The 20,990-nt window shown below is 50.0% G+C and overlaps 5 protein-coding genes and 1 long non-coding RNA gene across 7 annotated transcripts; 4 read left to right on the top strand and 2 right to left on the bottom strand.

Moving 5' to 3' along the window:
- The first annotated feature begins 38 nt into the window (after positions 1-38).
- Positions 39-4,654, top strand: mcm5 (minichromosome maintenance complex component 5). The gene is made up of 16 exons (XM_029158552.2): positions 39-380; positions 934-1,060; positions 1,132-1,260; positions 1,347-1,519; positions 1,603-1,758; positions 1,843-2,012; positions 2,082-2,253; positions 2,329-2,440; positions 2,521-2,664; positions 2,746-2,811; positions 2,891-3,067; positions 3,145-3,257; positions 3,334-3,462; positions 3,765-3,907; positions 4,122-4,249; positions 4,418-4,654. Exons 1-16 carry the CDS (start codon positions 208-210, stop codon positions 4,517-4,519), a joined length of 2,214 nt encoding a protein of 737 aa, XP_029014385.1. The 5' UTR covers positions 39-207; the 3' UTR covers positions 4,520-4,654.
- Positions 4,655-4,692: 38 nt separating this feature from the next.
- On the bottom strand, positions 4,693-6,243 carry hmox1a (heme oxygenase 1a). The gene is made up of 5 exons (XM_029158743.3): positions 6,020-6,243; positions 5,826-5,937; positions 5,539-5,754; positions 5,189-5,461; positions 4,693-4,977 (listed from the first exon to the last, which is right to left on the bottom strand). The coding sequence occupies exons 1-5, from the start codon at positions 6,226-6,228 to the stop codon at positions 4,831-4,833; spliced, it is 957 nt and encodes a 318-aa protein (XP_029014576.1). The 5' UTR covers positions 6,229-6,243; the 3' UTR covers positions 4,693-4,830.
- Positions 6,244-7,069: 826 nt separating this feature from the next.
- foxred2 (FAD-dependent oxidoreductase domain containing 2) lies at positions 7,070-12,457 on the top strand. 2 transcript variants are annotated; one of them, XM_029158573.3, is made up of 11 exons: positions 7,070-7,243; positions 8,911-8,976; positions 9,052-9,254; positions 9,336-9,641; positions 9,715-9,966; positions 10,060-10,362; positions 10,426-10,592; positions 10,678-10,843; positions 10,923-11,149; positions 11,312-11,482; positions 11,592-12,457. In XM_029158573.3, the coding sequence occupies exons 3-11, from the start codon at positions 9,055-9,057 to the stop codon at positions 11,822-11,824; spliced, it is 2,025 nt and encodes a 674-aa protein (XP_029014406.1). In that variant the 5' UTR covers positions 7,070-7,243; positions 8,911-8,976; positions 9,052-9,054; the 3' UTR covers positions 11,825-12,457. The 2 variants fall into 2 exon arrangements, with proteins under 2 accessions (XP_029014406.1, XP_029014407.1); XM_029158574.3 differs by having other exon boundaries at positions 8,908-8,976.
- Positions 12,458-12,683: 226 nt separating this feature from the next.
- Positions 12,684-16,173, top strand: ankrd54 (ankyrin repeat domain 54). Its single transcript, XM_029158744.3, has 8 exons — positions 12,684-13,314; positions 13,771-13,818; positions 13,887-13,985; positions 14,077-14,148; positions 14,273-14,320; positions 14,428-14,552; positions 14,654-14,761; positions 14,914-16,173. Exons 1-8 carry the CDS (start codon positions 12,951-12,953, stop codon positions 14,986-14,988), a joined length of 939 nt encoding a protein of 312 aa, XP_029014577.1. The 5' UTR covers positions 12,684-12,950; the 3' UTR covers positions 14,989-16,173.
- On the bottom strand, positions 13,628-18,727 carry LOC129604456 (uncharacterized). The gene is made up of 2 exons (XR_008695351.1): positions 18,590-18,727; positions 13,628-13,962 (listed from the first exon to the last, which is right to left on the bottom strand). It is a non-coding gene; the product is annotated as an uncharacterized LOC129604456 (long non-coding RNA).
- Positions 16,302-20,904, top strand: hmgxb4a (HMG box domain containing 4a). The gene is given in 14 exon segments (XM_029158603.3): positions 16,302-16,392; positions 16,919-16,994; positions 17,501-17,631; positions 17,711-17,786; positions 17,859-18,443; positions 18,641-18,844; positions 18,917-19,095; positions 19,206-19,287; positions 19,535-19,599; positions 19,676-19,772; positions 19,854-19,882; positions 19,885-20,019; positions 20,112-20,234; positions 20,486-20,904. Coding segments are annotated over 13 exon segments (1,788 nt in total). The 5' UTR covers positions 16,302-16,392; positions 16,919-16,957; the 3' UTR covers positions 20,531-20,904.
- The last annotated feature ends 86 nt before the right edge of the window (positions 20,905-20,990 follow it).

The following is a 20,990-nucleotide window of genomic DNA, read 5'->3' as shown; positions in this document are numbered from 1 at the left end:
AATCAGAGACCGGTGGGGGCGTTACTAGGAGCTGCTCGCGGGAAACCCGAGGAAGGAGTTCGGTTTTGCCGGGAAACGATCAGTCAGAGAGCGGCGTCTTCTTTGGCACTTTCACTTGATCCGTTTTTGCGTTTAATTAAATAAAAAGTGCGCTGTGAGCAGAACCTGATTTAGTTGGACCTGCTGTGGACACGGACCTGGTTCAGCATGTCTGGTTTCGACGACCCCGGAGTTTACTACAGCGACAGCTTCGGTGGCGGAGACGGACCCGGCGCGGATGAAGGAGGACAGAAACGGATCCAGATCAAGAAGCGGTTCCGTGAGTTCCTCCGGCAGTTCCGAGTCGGTACCGACCGCACCGGCTTCACGTATAAATACAGGTAACGTCGATGCAGCAGTGTAATACTGTTGTAAAACTCCGAGTGTTGCTGTATTAAAGGGATGATCCGCCTGTTTATGCTGTAAGATAGCTTTTTTAATAAGAAACTTGTACGACAGCACATTAAATGATCTGATGAGAACTAAAGCCTGGTTCTTGTACATGTGCGTGTTTCAGCTGGTGTCGCCTGGTGGGAGGTGAGTGTAAGCGCAGCTGAAACACAACGTTCAAGATGGCGGAACAAGTTCCCAGAGCTTTAGAAAAGTACAGAAACTGATCTGAAACCTGTCACCAGTGCACTGAAAGCCCCCGGAGTACCTAGAAGTATACAGAAAGTACTGCATTGCATGTGTAGTGGTAAAAATACTAATGCATTTAATAAATCCTAACAGTCATTTATAACAAATGTTTGTTAGAATAAAATGTGTCGTGTTGACAAAATAAACAGCAGATGAGTTGATCTGTGGGAGAACTGCTGACTCTGAAACCACTCAGTCTATGTTATGATTCATGCAGAAAAACCTTAAGTGTCCGTGTCCTTCTCCCTCTCTCAGAGATGAGCTGAAGAGACACTACACCCTGGGGGAGTTCTGGGTGGAGGTGGAGATGGAGGACCTGGCCAGCTTCGACGAGGATCTGTCCGACTGTCTCTACAAGCTGCCCACTGAGAACCTGCCTCTGGTGAGTGGCGGGCCGCTGCTCCTCCCACAAACAGGAGTCTTCGTTTTAACACTCTGCTCTAATCTCTACAGCTGGAGGAAGCAGCCAAAGACGTCGCTGACGAGGTGACTCGTCCTCGTCCTGTGGGGGAGGAGACGGTGCAGGACATCCAGGTGATGCTGAAGAGCGACGCCCACCACGCCTCCATCCGCAGCCTCAAGGTACCAGAAACAGGAAGAAGGCAGTTACTGTGGCGTGCTAACGCTGCTGCAGTCGCCCAGCTCACGGTGTGGCGTCTCCTCCCCAGTCGGAGCAGGTGTCTCGTCTAGTCAAGGTGCACGGCATCATCATCTCGGCCACAGCGGTGAGGGCGAAGGCCACCAAGGTGTGTCTGCAGTGTCGCGGCTGTCGTGGCATCATCAACAACATCCCCCTGCCTCCGGGCCTGCAGGGCTACGCTCTGCCCCGCAAGTGCAACAAGTGAGTGTGACCTCGAAACGCAGCCACGTTCACCCTCCAGCTGAGGCTGCAGCTTTACGTCCGCTGTGTGCTCCGATTGTCAGGGACAACGTGGGCAGCGTGAAGTGTCCCGTGGACCCGTACTTCATCATCCCAGACCGCTGCGTCTGCGTCGACTTCCAGACGCTGCGACTACAGGAGTCTCCGGATGCGGTGCCTCACGGAGAGATGCCGCGACACTTACAGCTCTACTGCGACAGGTGAGTAGCTGCTACTGAATCCAGGAAGAGTCTGGAGAACATGAGCGCAGGTAGAACCCAGCTCCTGTCCCCGTCCTCGGGCAGGTACCTGTGCGACCGCGTGGTCCCAGGAAACAGGGTGACCATCATGGGCATCTACTCCATCAAGAAGATGGCAGCTGCAAAGGCCCAGGGCAAAGAGAAAGGAGTGGGCGTGGGCATCCGGGCGTCCTACCTTCGAGTGGTGGGCATCCAGGTGGACACGGAAGGAGCAGGTGAGGGTGGATTCGGGCTGATGTTTGTAGAGCTACTACGTCCGGCGTTAACGTTCTGTCCCGCCCCAGGCCGCGGAGCCACTGGGTCTGTGTCTCCACAGGAGGAGGAGGAACTGAGGGCCCTGGCTGCTTCTCCCAACGTCTACGACTCTCTGGCACGCTCGGTTGCACCCTCCATCTACGGCAGTGACGACCTGAAGAAGGCCATCACCTGTCTGCTGTTTGGAGGCTCCAGGAAGAGGTGAGGCCCGTTCTCCGCTCCAGACCAGCTCCAAGCAGCTGTTGGCCTGTTAACCAGCGTCTTCCTGTCCTCCAGGCTGCCGGATGGTCTCACGCGGAGGGGGGACATCAACCTGCTGATGCTGGGAGACCCTGGTACAGCGAAGTCGCAGCTGCTGAAGTTCGTGGAGAGATGCTCCCCCATCGGGGTAGTTACCTGCCTCTGGTTGAATGGACGCGGCCTCCGTTGGTCTGTGCGCTCATCTAATGCTAAGCCTTGTGTCCTCAGGTCTACACCTCGGGTAAAGGCAGCAGTGCTGCTGGTCTGACGGCCTCGGTGCTGAGGGACCCCAACACCCGTGGCTTCATCATGGAGGGCGGCGCCATGGTGCTCGCTGATGGTGGAGTTGTTTGCATCGATGAGTTCGACAAGGTACAAAGACTTTCAGATCCAGGAGTCGTGTGTTTAATGCCGCAAACTCCTCGTTTAAGACTTTAATGTTGTGTTGATCAGATGAGAGAAGACGACAGGGTGGCGATCCACGAGGCCATGGAGCAGCAGACCATCTCCATCGCTAAGGTAAAACCCATCTGGGCCTCAGCTGCCGGGTCAGCTGCTGTAGCGATGGGACTGACCCCTCCCGCCTTCCCCTCCCCAGGCCGGCATCACCACCACTCTGAACTCGCGCTGCTCAGTTCTGGCTGCAGCCAACTCCGTGTTCGGCCGCTGGGACGACACCAAGGGGGAGGACAACATCGACTTCATGCCCACCATCCTGTCCCGTTTTGACATGATCTTCATTATCAAAGACCAACACGACCAGCAGAGAGACATGGTGAGGAGTCCTCCAGCTGGAGCTGAGGCATCTTGCAGCAGCAGGACTATTATTTACTTTTGTTTGTGTTTGTGCAGACTCTGGCTCGTCACGTGATGAACGTTCACCTCAGCGCTCAGACTCAGACCGAGGGCGTCGAGGGCGAGATTCCACTCACAAGCTTTAAGAAATACATCGCCTACGCCCGAGCGTGAGTAGTGCCGAGCGTCTGCATCACTGATTGTGAAGTTCTCTCCTCCAGAGTGATGACAATAAGTCTGTTACAGGAAATGTGGCCCTCGCCTCTCTGCCGCTGCCGCAGAGAAGCTGAAGAACCGATACGTGGTGATGAGGAGCGGAGCCAGAGAGCACGAGAGGGAGAGCGACAAGAGGCCCTCGATCCCCATCACCGTCAGGTGTGTGTGTGTGTGTGTGTGTGTGTGTGTGTCTGTCTGTCTGGGTGTGTGTGCGCGCGCTCGTGTGTGTGCGTGTTTGTTCATTCAGGTGTGTGTGCGCACGCATTCAGGTGTGTGTGCGCGCGCTCGTGTGTGTGCGTGTTTGTTCATTCAGGTGTGTGTGTGTGTGTGTGTGTGCGCGCGCGTTCGTGTGTTCAGGTGGGTGGCTGGTTGGTTGGTTGTGTGCGCATACAGCTCACAGTGTGGGGGAAGGTCTGGCAGGGCTCCACCTGTAGCGCTAACCTACGCTGCTGTGTTTCCAGGCAGCTGGAGGCCGTCGTGCGGATCGCAGAGTCTCTGGCCAAGATGAAGCTTCAGGCTGTGGCCGGAGAGGAGGAGGTGGACGAGGCGCTGAGGCTGTTCCAGGTTTCCACCCTGGACGCTGCCTTGTCCGGCAGTCTGTCAGGTGTGGTCCCAGTGATGACGTCTAGGCTAATAGGCTCCCTGTTGCCACGGCAACGTGCAACAGCACAAAGTGATGGTTACTGTGGTTTTTATGTCTGACATGAAACATGTTGATCAGCTCTTTGATGTTTTGAGTCAAAGATCATTGTCTGATGATCTGGACAAATGAACTTGTTCACAGTCAGACACTAAAGCTGCTGTGTTGACGTCCGCAGGAGTCGAGGGCTTCACGTCTCAGGAGGACCAGGAAATGATTTCGCGCATCGAGAAGCAGCTCAAGAGGCGGTTTGCCATCGGCTCCCAGGTGTCGGAGCACAGCATCGTCCAGGACTTCACCAAACAGGTCGGTGAGAGGCGACAAACCGCTTCTGTTAAATGTTCAGTGAACTCAGGAGACGCTTCTCATTGTCTCTCCTCACATATAATAAGACACATAATATATTCATATTTAATAGACTAATCCCACTGGAGGGTAAATGTGGAACTAAGCCCAGTTCTTTTGTTTTTACAGAAGTATCCTGAACACGCCATCTACAAGGTTCTGCACCTGATGCTGAGGAGGGGAGAGCTGCAGCACCGCATGCAGAGGAAGGTGCTCTACAGAGTCAAGTGAAGACGCTCGGCGGTGCTTCTTGTACATAGACTCAAAAACGAAAAAAGTAACAAAAAAATGTTTTGTGAAGTTCTCTTGCAATGATAAATGTTATAATGACCATGAGTTTGTAAAATAAAGTTATTGCAGATGTAACATTTCTTGTTTATTGATTCAACAATTAAACCATCAAATAATTTTGGTAAATGTTTAATCACGGTTCAACAAATCATGAGCCTAAAATGATCTTTGGCTTTTTTTACTTTGACAAATTTCCTCTTTGTTACTTTAAGTGATCAATAAAGTGCTACAGGTGCATTTAGCTTTAAGAACTACAGGAAGTAGATTCCTGTTCCAACTGTGACCAGAGCGACGCACACCCCTGCGGTGAACTGCATGATGGGAGAAGATGGGAACCCGCTGGCGTCTCTCTGTGTCTCTGTTGTGACACTTAACATTTTCTGCAAATCATCAAAAACCTGCAGGAAAACATCAAGCTGAAAACGAGACCAGATTCACTTCTGTTTTTATCTGCAACGTCGAAAGGGAAGGAATGAAATGGAGTAAAAAATAAACTCTGCAGTAGATGAGGTTTATGTTGCAAAAATAAGACGTTTTGTTCTAGGGGGGCCCTCGTGGCCCCGTGCCCCTGAACCCTCTAGGATGGCCCCTGGCCCCACCTTTTCTCACCTGGATGTTGTACTCGAACGCTGACACTGCCTCCTCCAGAACCGCCGCCCGCTGCCTCTCCGTCAGCTCGATGCTGTTCATCCGGCTCCTGTACAGCTGCTTGAAGCGGTTCGGGCTGCTCACACCAGGGAAGGAGAAGAAGGAGATCCCCTCTCTGTCTCTCAACCCCAGGGACTTCTGGGTAAGTTTTCCCAGCACTTGACCCCCTGAAAGGTCACCAAGGTACCGGGTGTAGGCGTGGGCCACCAGCAGCTCTGGGTTCTCCTTCCCAATCTGAGGAGACGAGATCGCAGGTTCTGATTAGAAAGTTGCTACTGGACCCTTGGTCCATTTCCCAGGCGCTGACTCACCTCACGCAGCCTCTGGGTGTATCTGTGTGTGGCAGCAGGGACGATCACCTTCCCGCTCCAGTCAGGGCCAAAGAAATGCTCCAGATCCCGCTGGAGAGAGTCCAGACGAGCCAGTTCTTGAGGGAAGTAAATGGGAGCGACGGCCGGATGGGAAGCGTTGGAGTCCAGCTCCTCCTCCAGAGCCTTGTAGACCTCGTAGAGGGAACACAGCAGCACCTGGTGGACGGGAACCGTGTCAGGAGCTCTCTAGGTTCAAGCAGCCTGTGTGAGCTGCTGCTGAGGCCCACCTTGTACTGGGTCGTGGTGATGTGTCCCTTCTGGTAGCTCAGCATCAGCTGCGTGTTTTCTGCTCGGATGTGGTTCTCCTTCGTGGCTGCTTTGATCTGCTCTGACAAATCGCTGAGAAGGAAAACACCAAGAAGCGTGAGCGGCTCCTGAAGCCACGTGCGTCTGCGGGTCTGAGCCTCGCTGGGTTTGGTACCTGCCAGCGTCTCCAGCCTCTCCTCTTCTTGCACTCTTCATGTTCTTGGTGGAATGAGACTGTGGAAGGTCCTGATCCGGCGTCACCTCTGCTTCCTGCTGCCTCTGACGGCTCCGGCTCTCGGCCTCTTTTATACCAGCGCCAGCTGCTGAGTCAGACGGGAAGCGAGACTGCCGACTCGTGGTTCCTGCGCTGCTCACACTTAACATGACGGAGCAAAGACGTGACATTCTGAAAACATGATAAGGCAGAAAAGCAAAGCTCAGGTTATGTAACGTTCTGAGTAGACTCCACTTTATGCCTCAGTCTGTTGAGTTTCAGATGTTTCCTCTGTTTTTATGGAGACAGTCTTTAAGTCAAACCTTCACATATAAAACCTGTGAACTCAATATGATGCAGGATTGAACTAGTATTTGATGTGTTACATGGAGTCTCCTCTTCTAGTAATACTTTGTCTATTAACATATTAAATGTGATCATTATGTAAAAATGGAACATAATGTAGAAAAGTGCAGAAATTAAAGTATGAAGACGTACAAAGCAAAGCTACAAGCTGCTATTTGATGGTGTTGTATTTCAACATGTATTAATAAAAAAGAGCAAAACACACAGATGATGAAGATATAAAGTCTGAAAAGCTCCTCTTCCTCCCAAAACGTCAGTTTCTCTTCCTTTATGCAGCTTGTCTGGGTTTGAGGATCTCCATTACAGTGTGTGGTCTCAGGCAAGAGCAGCCTTCATGGTTCCAGGCCTGTTTGGCCTCATTATGACGTCAGGGGCCTCTCACACCTTCTGCCTCAGCTGATCAGCTGGCCTCAAACAAACCGCTCTCTCAAGGGATCAGCTGATGATCAATATGAAGACTGATGTCTGATCCTCTCCATCCAAGTTTAGACAGGAGGATCACGTGGTGATGAAGAACAGTCTGAGTTCGTTCATCGCTAGCTCCGCCCCTGGTCACAGCCAACCAATCAGATCATCAAGGGAAAGTAGAACGCGACCAATCAGACGCTGCCTGTACGTAAAATACCGGAAAGATGCGATTCAGGCACAGGAAGTGCAAATAGTTCTACAGGGTTCTGGTCACACCCCCACGCTCGTTTTCTCCGTGGGACAAGAGAACTCCGTGTTTCCACGGTCCGCTTTAAAACGACACAGGATAAGATGTAGCTGCTCCGCTTCGCCTGGTTCCGGTTCGACTGCGTGGATCGACGGGTGTAAGAGGTGAAAGCTGCGTTTCATTAATTTGATTTCATTTTCATTCGACACATCTGGTTCCGTCGGGTAGAAAGTTTACGTTGAGCCCGAAGCCAGCGGTGCCGGTTCCGACCCGGTTCAGATGAAGTGTAGATGTTCTGATAGCAACAGATGTTTGTTTGCATGTTGGCTGATGACGACACTGAGATTTATTAATCTCACAATGGGGAAATGTTTGTGTTTACAGCAGCGGCATCACGGACAAAAAAGAAAAGTAAACACCAGCAGTAGAAAAGCTGTGCAAAAGGAAACAGCGGTAATATTAGTGCAACAAAAAACAGTAATCCCAGTAAAACACCAACAGAAAGGGGACCAACAGGCCGTGACAACTGTGTGTCACTGTAGTGTTATGTGAGTGTGATGTCAGTGACCTGCAGCAGCTCCTTCCTGCCTGTGGCTGTAACAGTGTGGTGCTGAAGGAGCTGCTCAGAGCCTCCGTGTGGTGCAGGGGTGGAGGGTTCTCCATGATGGATGCTAGTTCTGTCCTCCACCTCCTCCATGGACAGAGTGCAGCCCAGGACAGAGCTGCAGCAGCTTGTTGAGTCTCTTCCTGTCTCTGCTGTACTGCCCCCCCACACCAGCACCCAGCTCCATACAGGACCACTGAGGCCACAGTGTCACAGACAGTCCTCAGCAGCTGTCTGCACTCACCACAGACCTCAGTCTCCTCAGCAGCTGGAGGCCCTTCTCATACAGAGTCTGTGCTGTTGGACCAGTCCAGTTTATTGTTGAGGTGAACACCCAGGTATTTAAATGAGTCCACAGGCTCAATGTCTGAGCCCTGGATGTTCACCGCTGTGTGTGGTGGAGGGGACCTCCTGAAGTCCAGAACCAGCTGTTTTGTTTTGCTGGTGTTAAGGGTTAGGTGGTTATTTTCACACCAGACCACAAAGTCAGTGATGACCTCCCTGTACTCCTGCTCGCCCCCCTGACGTGAGCGTCCGATGTGTACAGAGTGCACAGAAAGGGGGAGAGCACCGTCCCCTGAGGTGCCCCTGTGCTGCAGACTACCACATCAGACACAGTCCTTCAGCCTCACAAACTGTGGCCTGTCTGAGGTAGTTGATAGTCCAAGCAGCCAGATGTTGGTCCACGCCTGCCTCTTCCAGCTTCCTCCTCAGCAGTGATGGCTGGATGGTGTTGAAAGCACTGGAGAAACCAAAAATCATGACTCTCACAGTGCTCCCAGATGACTCCAGGTGAGACAGGGCTCGATGCTGCAGGTAGATGGTGGTGCAAACTGCAGCGGGTCCGGTGCTGCGCTCACCAGGGTGCGGAGGTGGCTGAGGACGATCCTCTCCACGGCCTTCATCAGGTGGGAGGTTAAGGTGACAGGTCTGAAGTGGTTCAGCTCCCTAGGATGGGATACTTTTGGAACCGGAACCAGGCAGGAAGTCCCCCAGAGTACTGGTAGTCTCTCCAGGCTGAGGCTCAGGTTGAATATGGAGAGGACCCTGAGCTGGTCTGCACACTGAGGAGCCTGGAGCTGATGTGATCAGGGCCTGTTGCCTTCATGGCCCTGGTTCTCCTCAGCTCCCTCCTGACCTGGTTCAGCGTGAGGCAGATCAGCAACAACAATAAATAAATAAATAAAACTGCATTTATGACACATCTGCTGTTTCTGTGTTAAGCAGTGTCCTGGGAACAATGAGGTTCTGTCCCCCAAGTGGAGTCCAGAGACCTGTGGAACCTTTGCTGAGGTGCAGTGAACGGTTCTGTTTGACATCTCTGGTTTCGCGCTTTGATTCGCTCTTACACTCCCTCGTCTCCAGCAGGTGATGGACCTCAACCTTCTCTGTTTCATTCTGCTCGTCCTGACCGGCTGTGTCAGAAGTTCTCCGAACCACCACCACCACATTGAGTACTGCGTGCTGGGCGCCGGGCCTGCAGGGCTGCAGATGGGATATTTCCTTTCCAAGGCCCAAAGGCACTACATCATCTTGGAGCGGAACCAGGGACCAGGCAGCTTCTTTAACAGGTAGATCACATGGAAAGCATCGAGTTTAGAGCAGGAAGCTCTTGTCTCCACCCTTGACCCGGTTCTGTTTCCCGTGTGAAGGTATCCCAGGCACCGGAAGCTCATCAGTATCAACAAGATCTACACAGGGAGGCAGAACCGAGAGTTCAACCTGCGCCACGACTGGAACTCGCTGCTGAGCCATGAACCGGATCTTCTGTTCAAGAGGGTGAGCGGTGAGTTCTACCCCCCAGCCGACGCCTTCCCACGCTACCTGGCCATGTTTGCCACGGAGCTCAGCCTGAGGGTCCGCTACGGCGTGGACGTGGGGCGGATCCGGGCCGTGCAGTCGGGCTCTGGGAGGAGCTACGTTCTGACCGATCAGAACGCCTCAGACTACAGCTGCAGGTATGTCCCGTCCTGCGTAACCCGAGGTAACACGGTCCAGGCTCAGGTCAACTTCCTGTTCCCTCCTGTTCAGCGTACTCCTCGTAGCCACCGGTTTGTGGGTTCCTCAGACAGTGGACTTTGTTGGTTCTGACCTGGTTGAGGGCTACGAGTCCATCTCCACCAATCCTGACGACTACAGGGACCAGGCAGTCCTCATCCTGGGCAAGGGCAACTCTGCCTTTGAAACCGCCCAGAGCATCTTGGGACGAGCCAGTCGGGTGCACATGCTCAGTTCAAGCGCCGTGCGTCTGGCCTGGCAGACGCATTACGTTGGAGACCTCAGGTCTGAGGGTTTGACCTTCCAGCACCCTCCATGAGATGTACATGTCTGCCAATGCTTCAGTCACATTAAGCAATGCTCTCCTTTGTTCTTCAGGGCCGTGAACAATGAGCTGTTGGACACGTACCAGCTGAAGTCCCTCGATGGGCTGGTGGAGGCGCGACTGGAGAAAATAGTCATCGCCAAACGAAAAGAGCAGAACCACAGAAGCTGTGGTCGGAAGAAGACTGAGCGGAACGGAAAGTTGTACCTGACTTTGACTAAGTACGTCCAGAACGGTTCTGTCGTCAGCGGAGAAGAGCTGGCCGGACATCACATCGACAACTTTCCCACACGGAAACCCTACGACCGAGTGATCCGCTGCCTCGGCTTCAGATTCAACTTCAGCGTGTTTGACGGGTGAGCGACTCTCGGTCCTGAACGCTTGCGTGTTTCTCAGACTGAGCTCCGCCTTCTCTGCAGCTCCGCGCGCCTGCCCCCCAGTGAGAACGCCAAAGGCAGGTTGCCGGCGGTGACGGCCTGGTACGAAGGGGAGGACGCCCCCGGGCTGTTCGTCCTGGGGACGGCGTCTCACTCCAGAGACTATCGCTCGTCCGCCGGCGGCTTCGTCCACGGGTTCCGTTACACAGGTGAACGTTTTCCGCCGTCGATGGTAAATAAAGCAAAGCGCATGTGGAGGTGATGTATGACAAACTGTCTGACTGGTGCCACCAGCGCGGGCCGTGCACCGAGTGCTAGAGCAGCGTTACCATGGCAACCGGTGGCCATCGATCACGCTGTTGACCACACAGCTTCTGTCGTGGATTCTGAAGCGGGTCGGCGAGGCGTCTGGACCGTACCAGATGTTTGAGGTGCTCGGGGACGTCATACTCCTCAGAGGGTAAGAAGACGTTTCACGTGACTACGAGGAAGCAGACCTTAACTGTCTGCGCTCGTCTCACTTCTTCCTCTGATTCTAGTTCTCACTGCGACTACGTGGAAGAGTTCCCCATCCAGGCTTTGCCTCAGTTCTCCTCTCTCTCGGGTCACGAGGTCTCCAGCCACGGACTCTTGGTTCTGGTCATGCAGTACGGGAAGAAGAAGATCGATTACCTGGGACGCAGCCGGGCGGAGACGGACTGGACCAAAGCTTGGAGGTCCAACTTTCTGCACCCGGTTCTGTATTTCTACGACAGACTTCCCACTGGTGAGGGCTCGCTCGTGTGGTAGCTTCCAGGAGAAGTCTTAAATGGACTCCATGTAAATGTTTAAACGAGGCCACGATCAACATTTAGAAGTGATTAGGAGTTATGAGGTGAAACTGCCCAGTGAGCGTCTACATCTCGGCTTGTCTGCTTTTATTTCCCAGATAAAGAAATGACGCTGCGCCCCCACAGCTGGCCGCTGCCGAGGCCCCGGGCCCTTCACCACATGATTGAGGACTTCCTCACAGAATGGGACGGTCCCGTGTCTCACGTCCAGCCGCTGCGACGCTTCCTGGAGCACTGTGTCCAGACCGACCTCAGGAGCTTCTACGCAGGTAAAGCGTTACTCAAAGCACCTTCTCTTCCAACGCCTTCCTTCCATAGCGTGGCTCCATCATGTCCGTCACCAGCAGATAAACCGATTCCTGTCCTCATGTTTTACAGACTCCTGCTTTCGTTTGTCTCTAACTCACCGGAAGCCGCCGCTGTTCTGCCGGCAGAGATACCTGCAGCAGCAGGGAGTGGCCCGTCGCCATCGGCAACCGCAGCACGCTCATGCCGCTGGGCTGATAGCGGCTGAGCGCCAGGCTGGACCGGCCCAATCGGACCCAGCGTTCCCCAGCTTCCTGGCACAAGCTGAGGCCTCCGTGTCTTCAGGACTCAAACTGGACCTGTGACTGCTTGAAGCTGTTGGGGTCCCTCAGGCTGGAGGTCGTCTTGGATCCTAAATTTGGAAATAATGTATTTCCAAGAACGTCCTCTACCTCAGACGTACTACCTCCATCACCCACAGTCATTCCCCTTACAAGACCAAATGTTAGCACCTACAGATCAGTGGTTTCTATTATGTGGGCTTCTAACAGATAACGCCCTTCACGATTTGAACCAAAGACTTTACCTGTCGTATTTTAATGATTTGTACATTCTGCGTGAGCTAAATTACCAAGAGGATAATGTTTAAAAGCTGAAAACAACAATCAGAAGTTTTTTTATTTTTAATAGTCTGCGTTTTAGGGTCTCAAACCTCAGGTTGGAAACCACTACAGAGGGATTTTGACCTTTGCTCCCTGTTATTATCAAAAAAAAATATATACATGTCATTTTCATATCATGGAACCACAGAATATATAAAGCTGCTGTACAGGTGTGTATAAGAAAGGATCATGTAATTATGTATTGGATGTCTACTCAAAGTGTTATTCTTACATTCTCATGTTGAGGATTGTTGTTAATTTTGATGAACATGATGTTGCTGCCCAACAATGTGTTTTTACGTATTCTTACTTAAAACGTCATGTTCAAAAGCAAAACTGTGGATGAGACTGTGTATCAGCGACGAAAAGAAGACTACTTAACATTTTGTCTTGAATTCCCAACTGAATATTTGCTGTTTATTTACATGGTATTCTGGCGTTCGGCCAGCGGGGGCGGTAACGCGCCAAAGTGCGGATACGTAAAAGAAGAAGAGCTGTAACAACGCGTGATCTGATTGGACGTCGGCGCTCAGACTCCGTAGCGTCTGAGCAATAGCCGCTTAGCTTTTACTGCTTCAACCCGACGACACGGAAAACGTGAACGGGGACATTTTGGTGCTGGGAAGAAGGAAGTCTCCAGGAAAATAAGAGACTTTAATGCGGCTGCTTCGGTGTTGACGCTCCGTGCGATGGCTCCAGACGTCGCGGGCGGTGCAGAAGCCAAGTTCACGTCACACTCGGGGTTTTGGACTCCGGTTTATTTGTGTTGACTTCAGCGAGACAAGCAAGTGCCGATCGCAGCATCTCCGTCCGTATGTCGCGGTGAAGCATGGACGGGTGGAGCCCAGTCGCTGCGCCGGCCGCGGACAATGACCACTCCAGCTCCGAGGGGGACTACATGCTGGAGCCGGCGGTGGACGAGGAAACCGGGGAGGCGGCGCCCAGGGCGGACGCCGGCAACGCGGCCGTCGGTTTCGGGATAAGTGGCATCGGTGAGGGCAAAGTGCTCCTGGGTCGACTCGGGCAGAGGGACGACAAAGAGCTGCGGTACCTGCACTTGGTGTGGGAGCCGGGGCGGGCGGAGGTCGGCGCAGGTGGGACGGCGAGCCCCCCGGGGAAGGTGACGGGGAGCAGGGCGAGGCGACACCACAGAGCCGCGCGGAGCCTCGGTCCCATTAGTAAAGATGTTTACGGTAAGAGACTGTGGGGCTCAGATTCACTTTGTTTGTGTCCTCTACATCAGGGGTGTCAAAGTGATGCCATCGAGGGCCGCTGCCCTGCTGCTTTTCCACCTGCTTCTCCTGATTACCTTGACCAGGTGTGTTCAGTCAATGACAAGCTGGAAAAGCCAACTGACACACCTGATCAGGGTGATCAGCAAAGAGCTCTACGTGGACTTGACCTGTGACACAAACAGGGAATTATCGGAATAAATTCCAGTGCAAACACACCCCAGCCTTATAAACAGTTCAAGCAAATAGTTAGACACAGCGAGACTGTACGAAATGTGATATAATCACATGTTTTTAATATCAGCAGCCTCATTTTTCAAGCAGCTCATGATGAATGATGTTTTTCAGTTTTGATGCTTTGACCTCATTCATCCAGTCATTTTAAAGGATTTTCATACCCGTCGCTTATCTCCACAGCTGGGAAAAGACTGAGGGAAGCAGCAAACAGCAACGACATCGACACAGGTAGGAGTGAGATGGTGCAGTAACAACAGGCAGAGAATGTGATTGGTGATGACTCTGTCCTCTTTTAGTGCGGAAGCTCCTGCAGGATGACGTTGACCCCTGTGCAGCAGATGACAAGGGAAGAACTGCTCTTCATTTTTCTTCCTGCAATGGCAACGAGAGCATCGGTAGGAGACTGACAACAACCAATAAGATGGGGGACCCAACACCTGCTGGATTCATGATGAATCTAACTTTTTTCAAATGTTCTGTGTTTAGTGCAACTGTTGCTAAGCTACGGCGCTGACCCCAATCAGCGTGACAGTCTGGGAAACACCCCCCTGCACCTGGGTAAGGGCTAAAACCAGTGGCAGCAATGTAGACACACAGCTGAATAGTCTGAAGCCACAGATGTTTGTTTATGCAGAATGTGGGTTATAATGGTTAATGTTTTATTTCTGTACTGTTCCTGCAGCGGCCTGCACAAACCACGTGCCTGTAATCACCACATTGCTCAGAGGAGGTGAGGCACGGTCGTTATTGCAGAGCAGCCTGTAAAAGCATCATCTTTCCACTAACGCAATACTTTGACAGTGTGATGGAGATGCTGTGTCGTTTTTTTCTCTACAGGAGCACGTGTGGACGCCCTGGACCGAGCAGGCCGGACCCCGCTGCACCTCGCACGCTCCAAACTCAACATTCTACAGGAGGGAGAGTCACGCAGCTTAGAAACACTGAGAGGGGAAGTCACACAGGTAGTGGGAACTGAGAATAAGGCCTTGTTCTGCACATCCAAAATCCATTTTGGTGTTAATTACTAGAGCATTTCACATCTGGCTTGTGTTTCTACTAACAGATTATTCAGATGCTGAGGGAGTATCTGAACCTAATGGGCCAGAGTGAGGCTAAAGAGAGGCTGGAACATATTTCCAACCAGCTGCAGCACACACGCACCAAAGAGCAGGTAGAGCTGGAGACAAGATTACCAACTTGAGCTGGAGTGTCTATTCTAAATTAGTATTTATGTTTATTATAGCTCTGAGTTGTTGTTGTTTTTTTTGTTTTTTTACATCAACTCATACGACCTTGCACGTTTTTTTTGCTTTGCCTTTTTAGGTGGATGAGGTGACGGATCTATTGGCCAGTTTCACGTCACTCAGTCTACAGAAGCAGAATCTTGAGGACAGGTAGAAGATAAACAGAGCTGATGTCCTGCTGCCTCTTCAAATGCGCTTCTGCTCCATTAGCTTCAGCCTCTGAGTGAAACCAATGCCTGTGGCTCTGAAACCACACAGATAGATGGGGCATTCAGGGACAGTTCAGAGTGTAGGTCATGTGCTTTCTAAAACAAAGACTGTGGTATGATCCTGTATGGGCATAAAAACCTGGTTTTAAACAAGAGTAGACCATGATGGTTTTTATAGCACTTGTCTGATGTTCTGAGATAAATATGCTTATGAAAACGTTTCTATCTTGGATAAAAAGCAAATACTCTTGAATTTTTACACCTCCTGTTCGGGGGATGCATTTGTGTGGTCAGAATCAACTGAAACCCCTCAACGACTGGACTGAGAGCTAGAATCCAGTGGGTCAAACGCCAATTCTGACGTGTGGTTCAACCTCAGCTCTGTGTGTGTTTGTGTTTAGGCCTTTCTATAGTTGTGTGGACGCATTTTAGTTCAAAACCACAGATGTGAGGACGTTGCTCATGTGTTTACTTAGATCCAGCTTAGGATCAACGTGAGGTTGAATGTGAACAGGCTTGAGGTTGTTATGTCAGAGTCCTCAAAGATTAAAACAGCATACAGTATTTATGTGTGAGCTATTTGTTGCCACTGGTATTAACCAGGTTCTGTGATGATTAACAGACAGCCGGTTTATTAGGAATGGCTCATGGATGCTGAGGAATATCCAAACATTAGGTAGAAGCTTGAAAAATGTAGCTTTAACTGTGAAGTGCCAAAATGAATTACTTAAACATAAAAATGCCCTATTAATTTGAATATATGGTTTATTATTGCATATGACTACAAATACAGTAAGTTTAATAATGTTAACGTTACAGCTGCCAAATGACTAGTTGATGTACTGTTTAGTAGTAATAACAATATGTTGACTGCTTAATCTAACTCTATCAGTGTGACACCATTAATTTTCAGAGAGAGACCAGCTCAACTGGAATTTATTACAGGACCAGTTACAGCCTGATGTCCAGAATTAACTGACCACTGAGCATCCTTGTCATAAAATCACTTTTTCACAGTTGTGTCGCGTTGCCTTTTTTTCTGGTGCTGCATGTTTGTTTGTGAACTTAACTGTAAAATTGTTATAGAAAGTTGACGTATGTGAATTAATAAATCACATCTTTGGTTGAAAGCGTGTTTCCATCTGTCTCGGTCAGTATATTATAACGTACTTTAACTACGTGGAAATTTCAAAATAAACACATTAAACATAGTGCCTTTATTTTGGAAGACAATTCCTCTACGCTGATTGGGTGCGTTACCAAAGCCCCTCCCATTCACCGGGCGTATTGTTGATCGTTGACAATAAAAGATGGCGGCGGGACCCGCGTAAATTGGACATCCCTTAGAGGTAGTAACACTTAATAAACATATTATCTTCGCCTTCCGGTGCATGTGAATTACACGTCATACTGATCAAGAGCAGCTAAAGTTCTAGTTAAAGCTTAATATGGCGCAAGGACAGTGTTTTTTAACTTAAGGCGACTGCGGCCTAGCGGAGAGAGGGAAGCCTCGGGCTTTCCGTAGCGCCTGTCGCCGGCCAGCTGAGACCGCCGTCGCCCGGTCGGACAGAACATGAAGGAAGCCGGTTGAACAGATAGGGGGTGTGTTTGTGTCCTTACGGCAGCGGGCGGGAAGCGGCTTAGCGTCAACCTCTTTGGTTCTTATAACGTTATTATTATTATTATTATTATTATTATTATTATTATTATTATTATTATTATTATTATTGTAGATCGAACTAAATCACGGACCATTTATGCAGCAGCATCTGGGATCAGACTGTTTAGGTTCAGTTTAGCTGCCGACTTCACTCACACTTGCACGTTTAGCATCTTTTCTTCCATATTAATATATAATTTTCGTTCCGTTTACAGGCCAATTATTAAACGAACAGAACCTGGACAGAACCAGCCATGGCTTTTGAGGAGATCCAGAGTAAAGGAGGACTGGGTAAAGTCTGGGTCCTACACAGGGCTTGTGTTTTATACAGCAGATGTTCCAGATGTTTCCTGTTCTACTGACATTAAACTGTGGAGGCCCAGGCAGCTGAACCCTGACAGTCTCAGGTGACCTGGGAACAGTTACTGTAGTTCCACCATAAATTCAGGACAAATAAACTGTCCAATGTAGATTGGTCCTGGATGAGGTGGCCCAGTCACCCGTCACATAACGGGTTGGTCATGCAGTGGTTCATATGAAATAAACAGGGTAGATGTTAACAACAGCAGCAGTGAAGTATTAGGGTATTGAATCCACGTTGAAACAGTGCAGAGACAAGATATTAACAATAATAATGTGATTACATCACAAACTGCTCTGAGCATGTCAGAGCAGCAGTTTATAAAAACAAACGTTCCCAAATCAATGTGTGGCCAATGATCAAGAGACAGAAAAGTAAAACATGTCATATATGGTTAATTGCTCGAGAATTCTGTTGTTACTTTCCTGTGTTGCAGACATAGAAGGAGAAATCGGCCTCGTCGCTGGTCGTAGCCAGAGAGAGAAGAGGAGGTCATACAAGGATCTCCTCAGAGAGGAGGAGGAGATCGCTGCTCAGGTCCGCAAGTCTTCCAAGAAACGGCCCAAGGTGAGTCATGTGTTCTGAATATACCAGCTCACAATCATACCGCGTCAGAGCGTCATGACATGTTACTGCTGTGAATCAGGATGCAGAACTTTTTATGCTGGGAGGAGACTCACACAAGAAGAAGAAGAAACATAGCGACGACTACTACTACAGAGGTGAGACGAGCTGCTAACATTTAACAAAACCACAAGTTGCTGAAGTGTTCCTTCTGTTCTGCTCTCTGTCAGACCACGATGGGTCGGGTCCACCTCCCCACAAGAAGAAGCACAAGTCTGCAGACCGCTCCCCGCCTCTGTCATCTCCCTCGTCCTCAACAGACACCGCCATGGGCCTCCTGCAGGCAATCACCTCCCCTCTGGCCACGGGTTCAGACCCCAGCCCGCACTTACACAAGAAGCCTTCTTACCCCTCTTTCTCCTCACATTCCTCCAAAGACCGCAAACGTGAGGGCAGCAGCACTGGTGGAAGTAAAGGGAGCCACTCGTTCTCTCACTCCCGTTCACCGTCCTCATCATCATCTTCGTCCAAGAAGCACTCCTCCTCTTCGTCAAAGTCCTCACTGTTCCACGGCGGAGCTCCCAAAGAGGAACCCCTGACATTACGAGAGGCTGATGGGCTCAAGATGAAGCTCATCATGTCCCCAGAGAAGGAGGAAGGAGAGAGCTTCCCGTTCACACCGCACTCCTCCAAAGGAAGTGTGAAGAAAGAGAAGGACCGAGACAGGATGCCACTCGCAAAGTCACAGAAAAAGAAGCTGCAGCAGCCGAGTCGAGAGCCACTGCCGGTGGTTGGGAAAGAAGTGGAAGTGGAAGGTAAAAAAATCCTAAATGAGACGCCATCCATGCATCCTGGGCTAAGGTCAGATCTAGGCTGCACTGGCAGAAACATCATTAAATCAGATTATCATCATCATCATTAGCTCGTTATGCTTCATTATCAGAACTTAAAAATAACTTACTTTTGCCACAGGAAATCTAGAAACTGTTCATGGTTGTTTTCTTTGGTACAGGTCATTATGGTGGAGGCATGGGAGATGACAGCTTGTCTTCAGGGGCTGAACTCGAGGCAGGCGAATTGGTGATAGATGATTCCTACACACATCTGTCGAAGAAAAAGAAGAAGAGTAAGAAAAGCAAGAAGAAGAAGGACAAGGAGAAGGACAGAGACAAGGACAAAAGTGGGAAGGACAAGAAGCACAGTAAGGGATTTGGAGGTGAGTCTGTGTATGTTCTGTCTCCAGTTTTTAATGCTTCGCACTAACCTTTATTTAACCTTTGTGCCTCAGACTCATCGAGGGGCCACAGCCACTCCCACCCCACTGTGACCCACAGCGCTGTTGGCCCGATGTACGCCATGGGAACCCCCATCCCTCCACACCACCACCAGCCCAGCGACGGCGTGTCAGAGAAGAAGAAAAAGAAGGAGGAGAAAGATCGGGAGAAGCATGACAAGGACAAAGACAAGGTCAGATAGTGTTGGGTTGTAGCACTGCGTTATGTTGATGATGATGTCACCAGATCACTGATGGAGAGCACGTTTGGCCAAATTTTAGTTTTGTGGTTTCTTTTCTTTAGCCCAAGAAGAAGAATACAACAGCGTATCAGGTGTTTTGTAAGGAGTATAGAGTGAACATAAATGCAGAGCAGCCGGGACTGGGTAGGTCACACATCCAGATGGTGTTCAGCATGTGTCCAACTGTTTAACACATGAGAATGTGAGCAATATGCAAATACATTTAATGATGAACCACATGCACCAACATCGCTGATTCCTTTTGACACAGATAAGAGTCAAAGTTTGATGGAACAAATGCTGAATGCTTTTATTGACTATTTGAAATGTGTTGTAATTAACCTTACAGTAAAATGTTCCTATATGTAATATTTGTATATTTAATCTGCAGTTTTTGGTGAACTGAGCAAAAAGTTAGCAGAGGTGTGGAAGGCGATGCCTGAGAAGGACAAACTGGTAAGTGTTAATCTGTTGAACGAGATGCTGCAAATCTGAGTGTGTAATAGAAAATGTGCTGTGTTGATTTGAGCAGGTTTGGAGGCAGAAAGCTCAGTACCTGCAGCACAAACAGAACAAAGCTGAGGCCACAACAATCAAGCACAAGAGCTCAATTGAGAGCAAAAGCAAAGGTGGGACTGGCCTGGAGTTAGCGCCGTCGTTCGTCAGGACGTGTTTTCAGCTCTTGACACTTGTGTGTGATGTGTTTTAAGTTGTGGCAACGGCAGCAGTGATGGTGTCACACCAAACAGAACCACCAGCGCCGTGTCCCTGTCGCCTGCACGAGTCCCAGATGTGGATCCAATCGATGCGGCAGCTCACCTGCAGCTACTGGGAGAGTCCCTGTCTCTGATAGGGCACCGGCTACAGGAAACGGAGGTTAGCGTACACACAAACTCTGACGACAACAGAGGAGCCCATGAGTGAACAGCGTAGGCGAGTCAGTGTGTTGTGTTGTTGCTGTGCTGCAGGGGATGGTTGCAGTGTCTGGGAGTCTGTCAGTACTACTGGACTCCATCCTGTGTGCGCTGGGACCGCTGACCTGTCTTACAGCACAGATACCTCAGCTGAACGGATGCCCTCGAAACGTCCTGGTAAATGTCCATGCCTTCCTCAACAGTTCTGCCAGGTTAAACTCAGGCAACAAGTAAATGTAGAACAAACAAACCACAACCATTATTTACATGATCGCATCAGTGTTCACGCATGTAATGAACAGATTATTTGATTATTACAGTAGCTGTTAGTTGCACCACTATGATAAAACCAAGCTCTACACAGAATCTAGACAGGAAACAATGTCAGACGCTGTGGTCAGTGACGTGTGTGTGACTCTGTCTCTCAGTCGAACACGTTGGACAACATCGCCTACATCATGCCCGGACTGTGACGAGCCGCAGCCTCTCAGCCGTTCAGCGGATTGACCCATCTTTAATTTAAACCAGTGTAAACTTGTAAACTGTTTCTAGCGTCAGTGTGTTTTTAAAGTGTATTTTTTTAAAACCTTGTTCTCTTAATTTTTGAACTGTCCCATTTTTAAAAAACCCTTTTACCGAACCCCAGTTTAACTGTACAGTGTAGCTGTGTGTAGTGTTTTTATACTGATAACACTGCTGATGTAATATATGTACCTGCACCTGCTTGTGTTTGCGCTGTAAAAAGTAGCCTGGTTGTTTTATATATTTGATATTTTAATGAGTGAAAACACCTTTGACTCTTCACTGCCACAGACTTAACATTAAACGTTACTTGTTCCTAACTGTTTATTTGTTGCTTGGTTATTTTGGTAGATTGTGAATCATTGTATCTTTAAATACTACATGTAATGTACCGGAGGTGGGAAGTACACG

The sequence above is a fragment of the Betta splendens genome, chromosome 8 (genome assembly GCF_900634795.4).
Source record: "Betta splendens chromosome 8, fBetSpl5.4, whole genome shotgun sequence".
In the NCBI taxonomy this organism is placed as follows: Eukaryota; Metazoa; Chordata; class Actinopteri; order Anabantiformes; family Osphronemidae; genus Betta; species Betta splendens.
Note: the sequence above shows the minus strand (reverse complement) of the source record. Positions and strands in the feature narration are given on the sequence as shown.

Excerpts from the sequence above, each read along its gene's own strand:
- mcm5 (XM_029158552.2), top strand. The coding sequence starts at position 208 with ATGTCTGGTTTCGACGACCCCGGAGTTTACTACAGCGACAGCTTCGGT. Across the intron at positions 1,061-1,131 it reads CCACTGAGAACCTGCCTCTG|CTGGAGGAAGCAGCCAAAGA; the intron begins GTGAGTGGCGGG and ends TAATCTCTACAG. Across the intron at positions 2,254-2,328 it reads TTTGGAGGCTCCAGGAAGAG|GCTGCCGGATGGTCTCACGC; the intron begins GTGAGGCCCGTT and ends CCTGTCCTCCAG.
- hmox1a (XM_029158743.3), bottom strand. The coding sequence starts at position 6,228 with ATGTTAAGTGTGAGCAGCGCAGGAACCACGAGTCGGCAGTCTCGCTTC. Across the intron at positions 5,755-5,825 it reads TCACCACGACCCAGTACAAG|GTGCTGCTGTGTTCCCTCTA; the intron begins GTGGGCCTCAGC and ends CCCGTCCACCAG. Across the intron at positions 5,462-5,538 it reads ACACCCAGAGGCTGCGTGAG|ATTGGGAAGGAGAACCCAGA; the intron begins GTGAGTCAGCGC and ends TCGTCTCCTCAG.
- foxred2 (XM_029158573.3), top strand. The coding sequence starts at position 9,055 with ATGGACCTCAACCTTCTCTGTTTCATTCTGCTCGTCCTGACCGGCTGT. Across the intron at positions 9,967-10,059 it reads CATTACGTTGGAGACCTCAG|GGCCGTGAACAATGAGCTGT; the intron begins GTCTGAGGGTTT and ends TTTGTTCTTCAG. Across the intron at positions 10,844-10,922 it reads GACGTCATACTCCTCAGAGG|TTCTCACTGCGACTACGTGG; the intron begins GTAAGAAGACGT and ends CTCTGATTCTAG.
- ankrd54 (XM_029158744.3), top strand. The coding sequence starts at position 12,951 with ATGGACGGGTGGAGCCCAGTCGCTGCGCCGGCCGCGGACAATGACCAC. Across the intron at positions 14,321-14,427 it reads CACCACATTGCTCAGAGGAG|GAGCACGTGTGGACGCCCTG; the intron begins GTGAGGCACGGT and ends TTTTCTCTACAG. Across the intron at positions 14,762-14,913 it reads ACACACGCACCAAAGAGCAG|GTGGATGAGGTGACGGATCT; the intron begins GTAGAGCTGGAG and ends TTGCCTTTTTAG.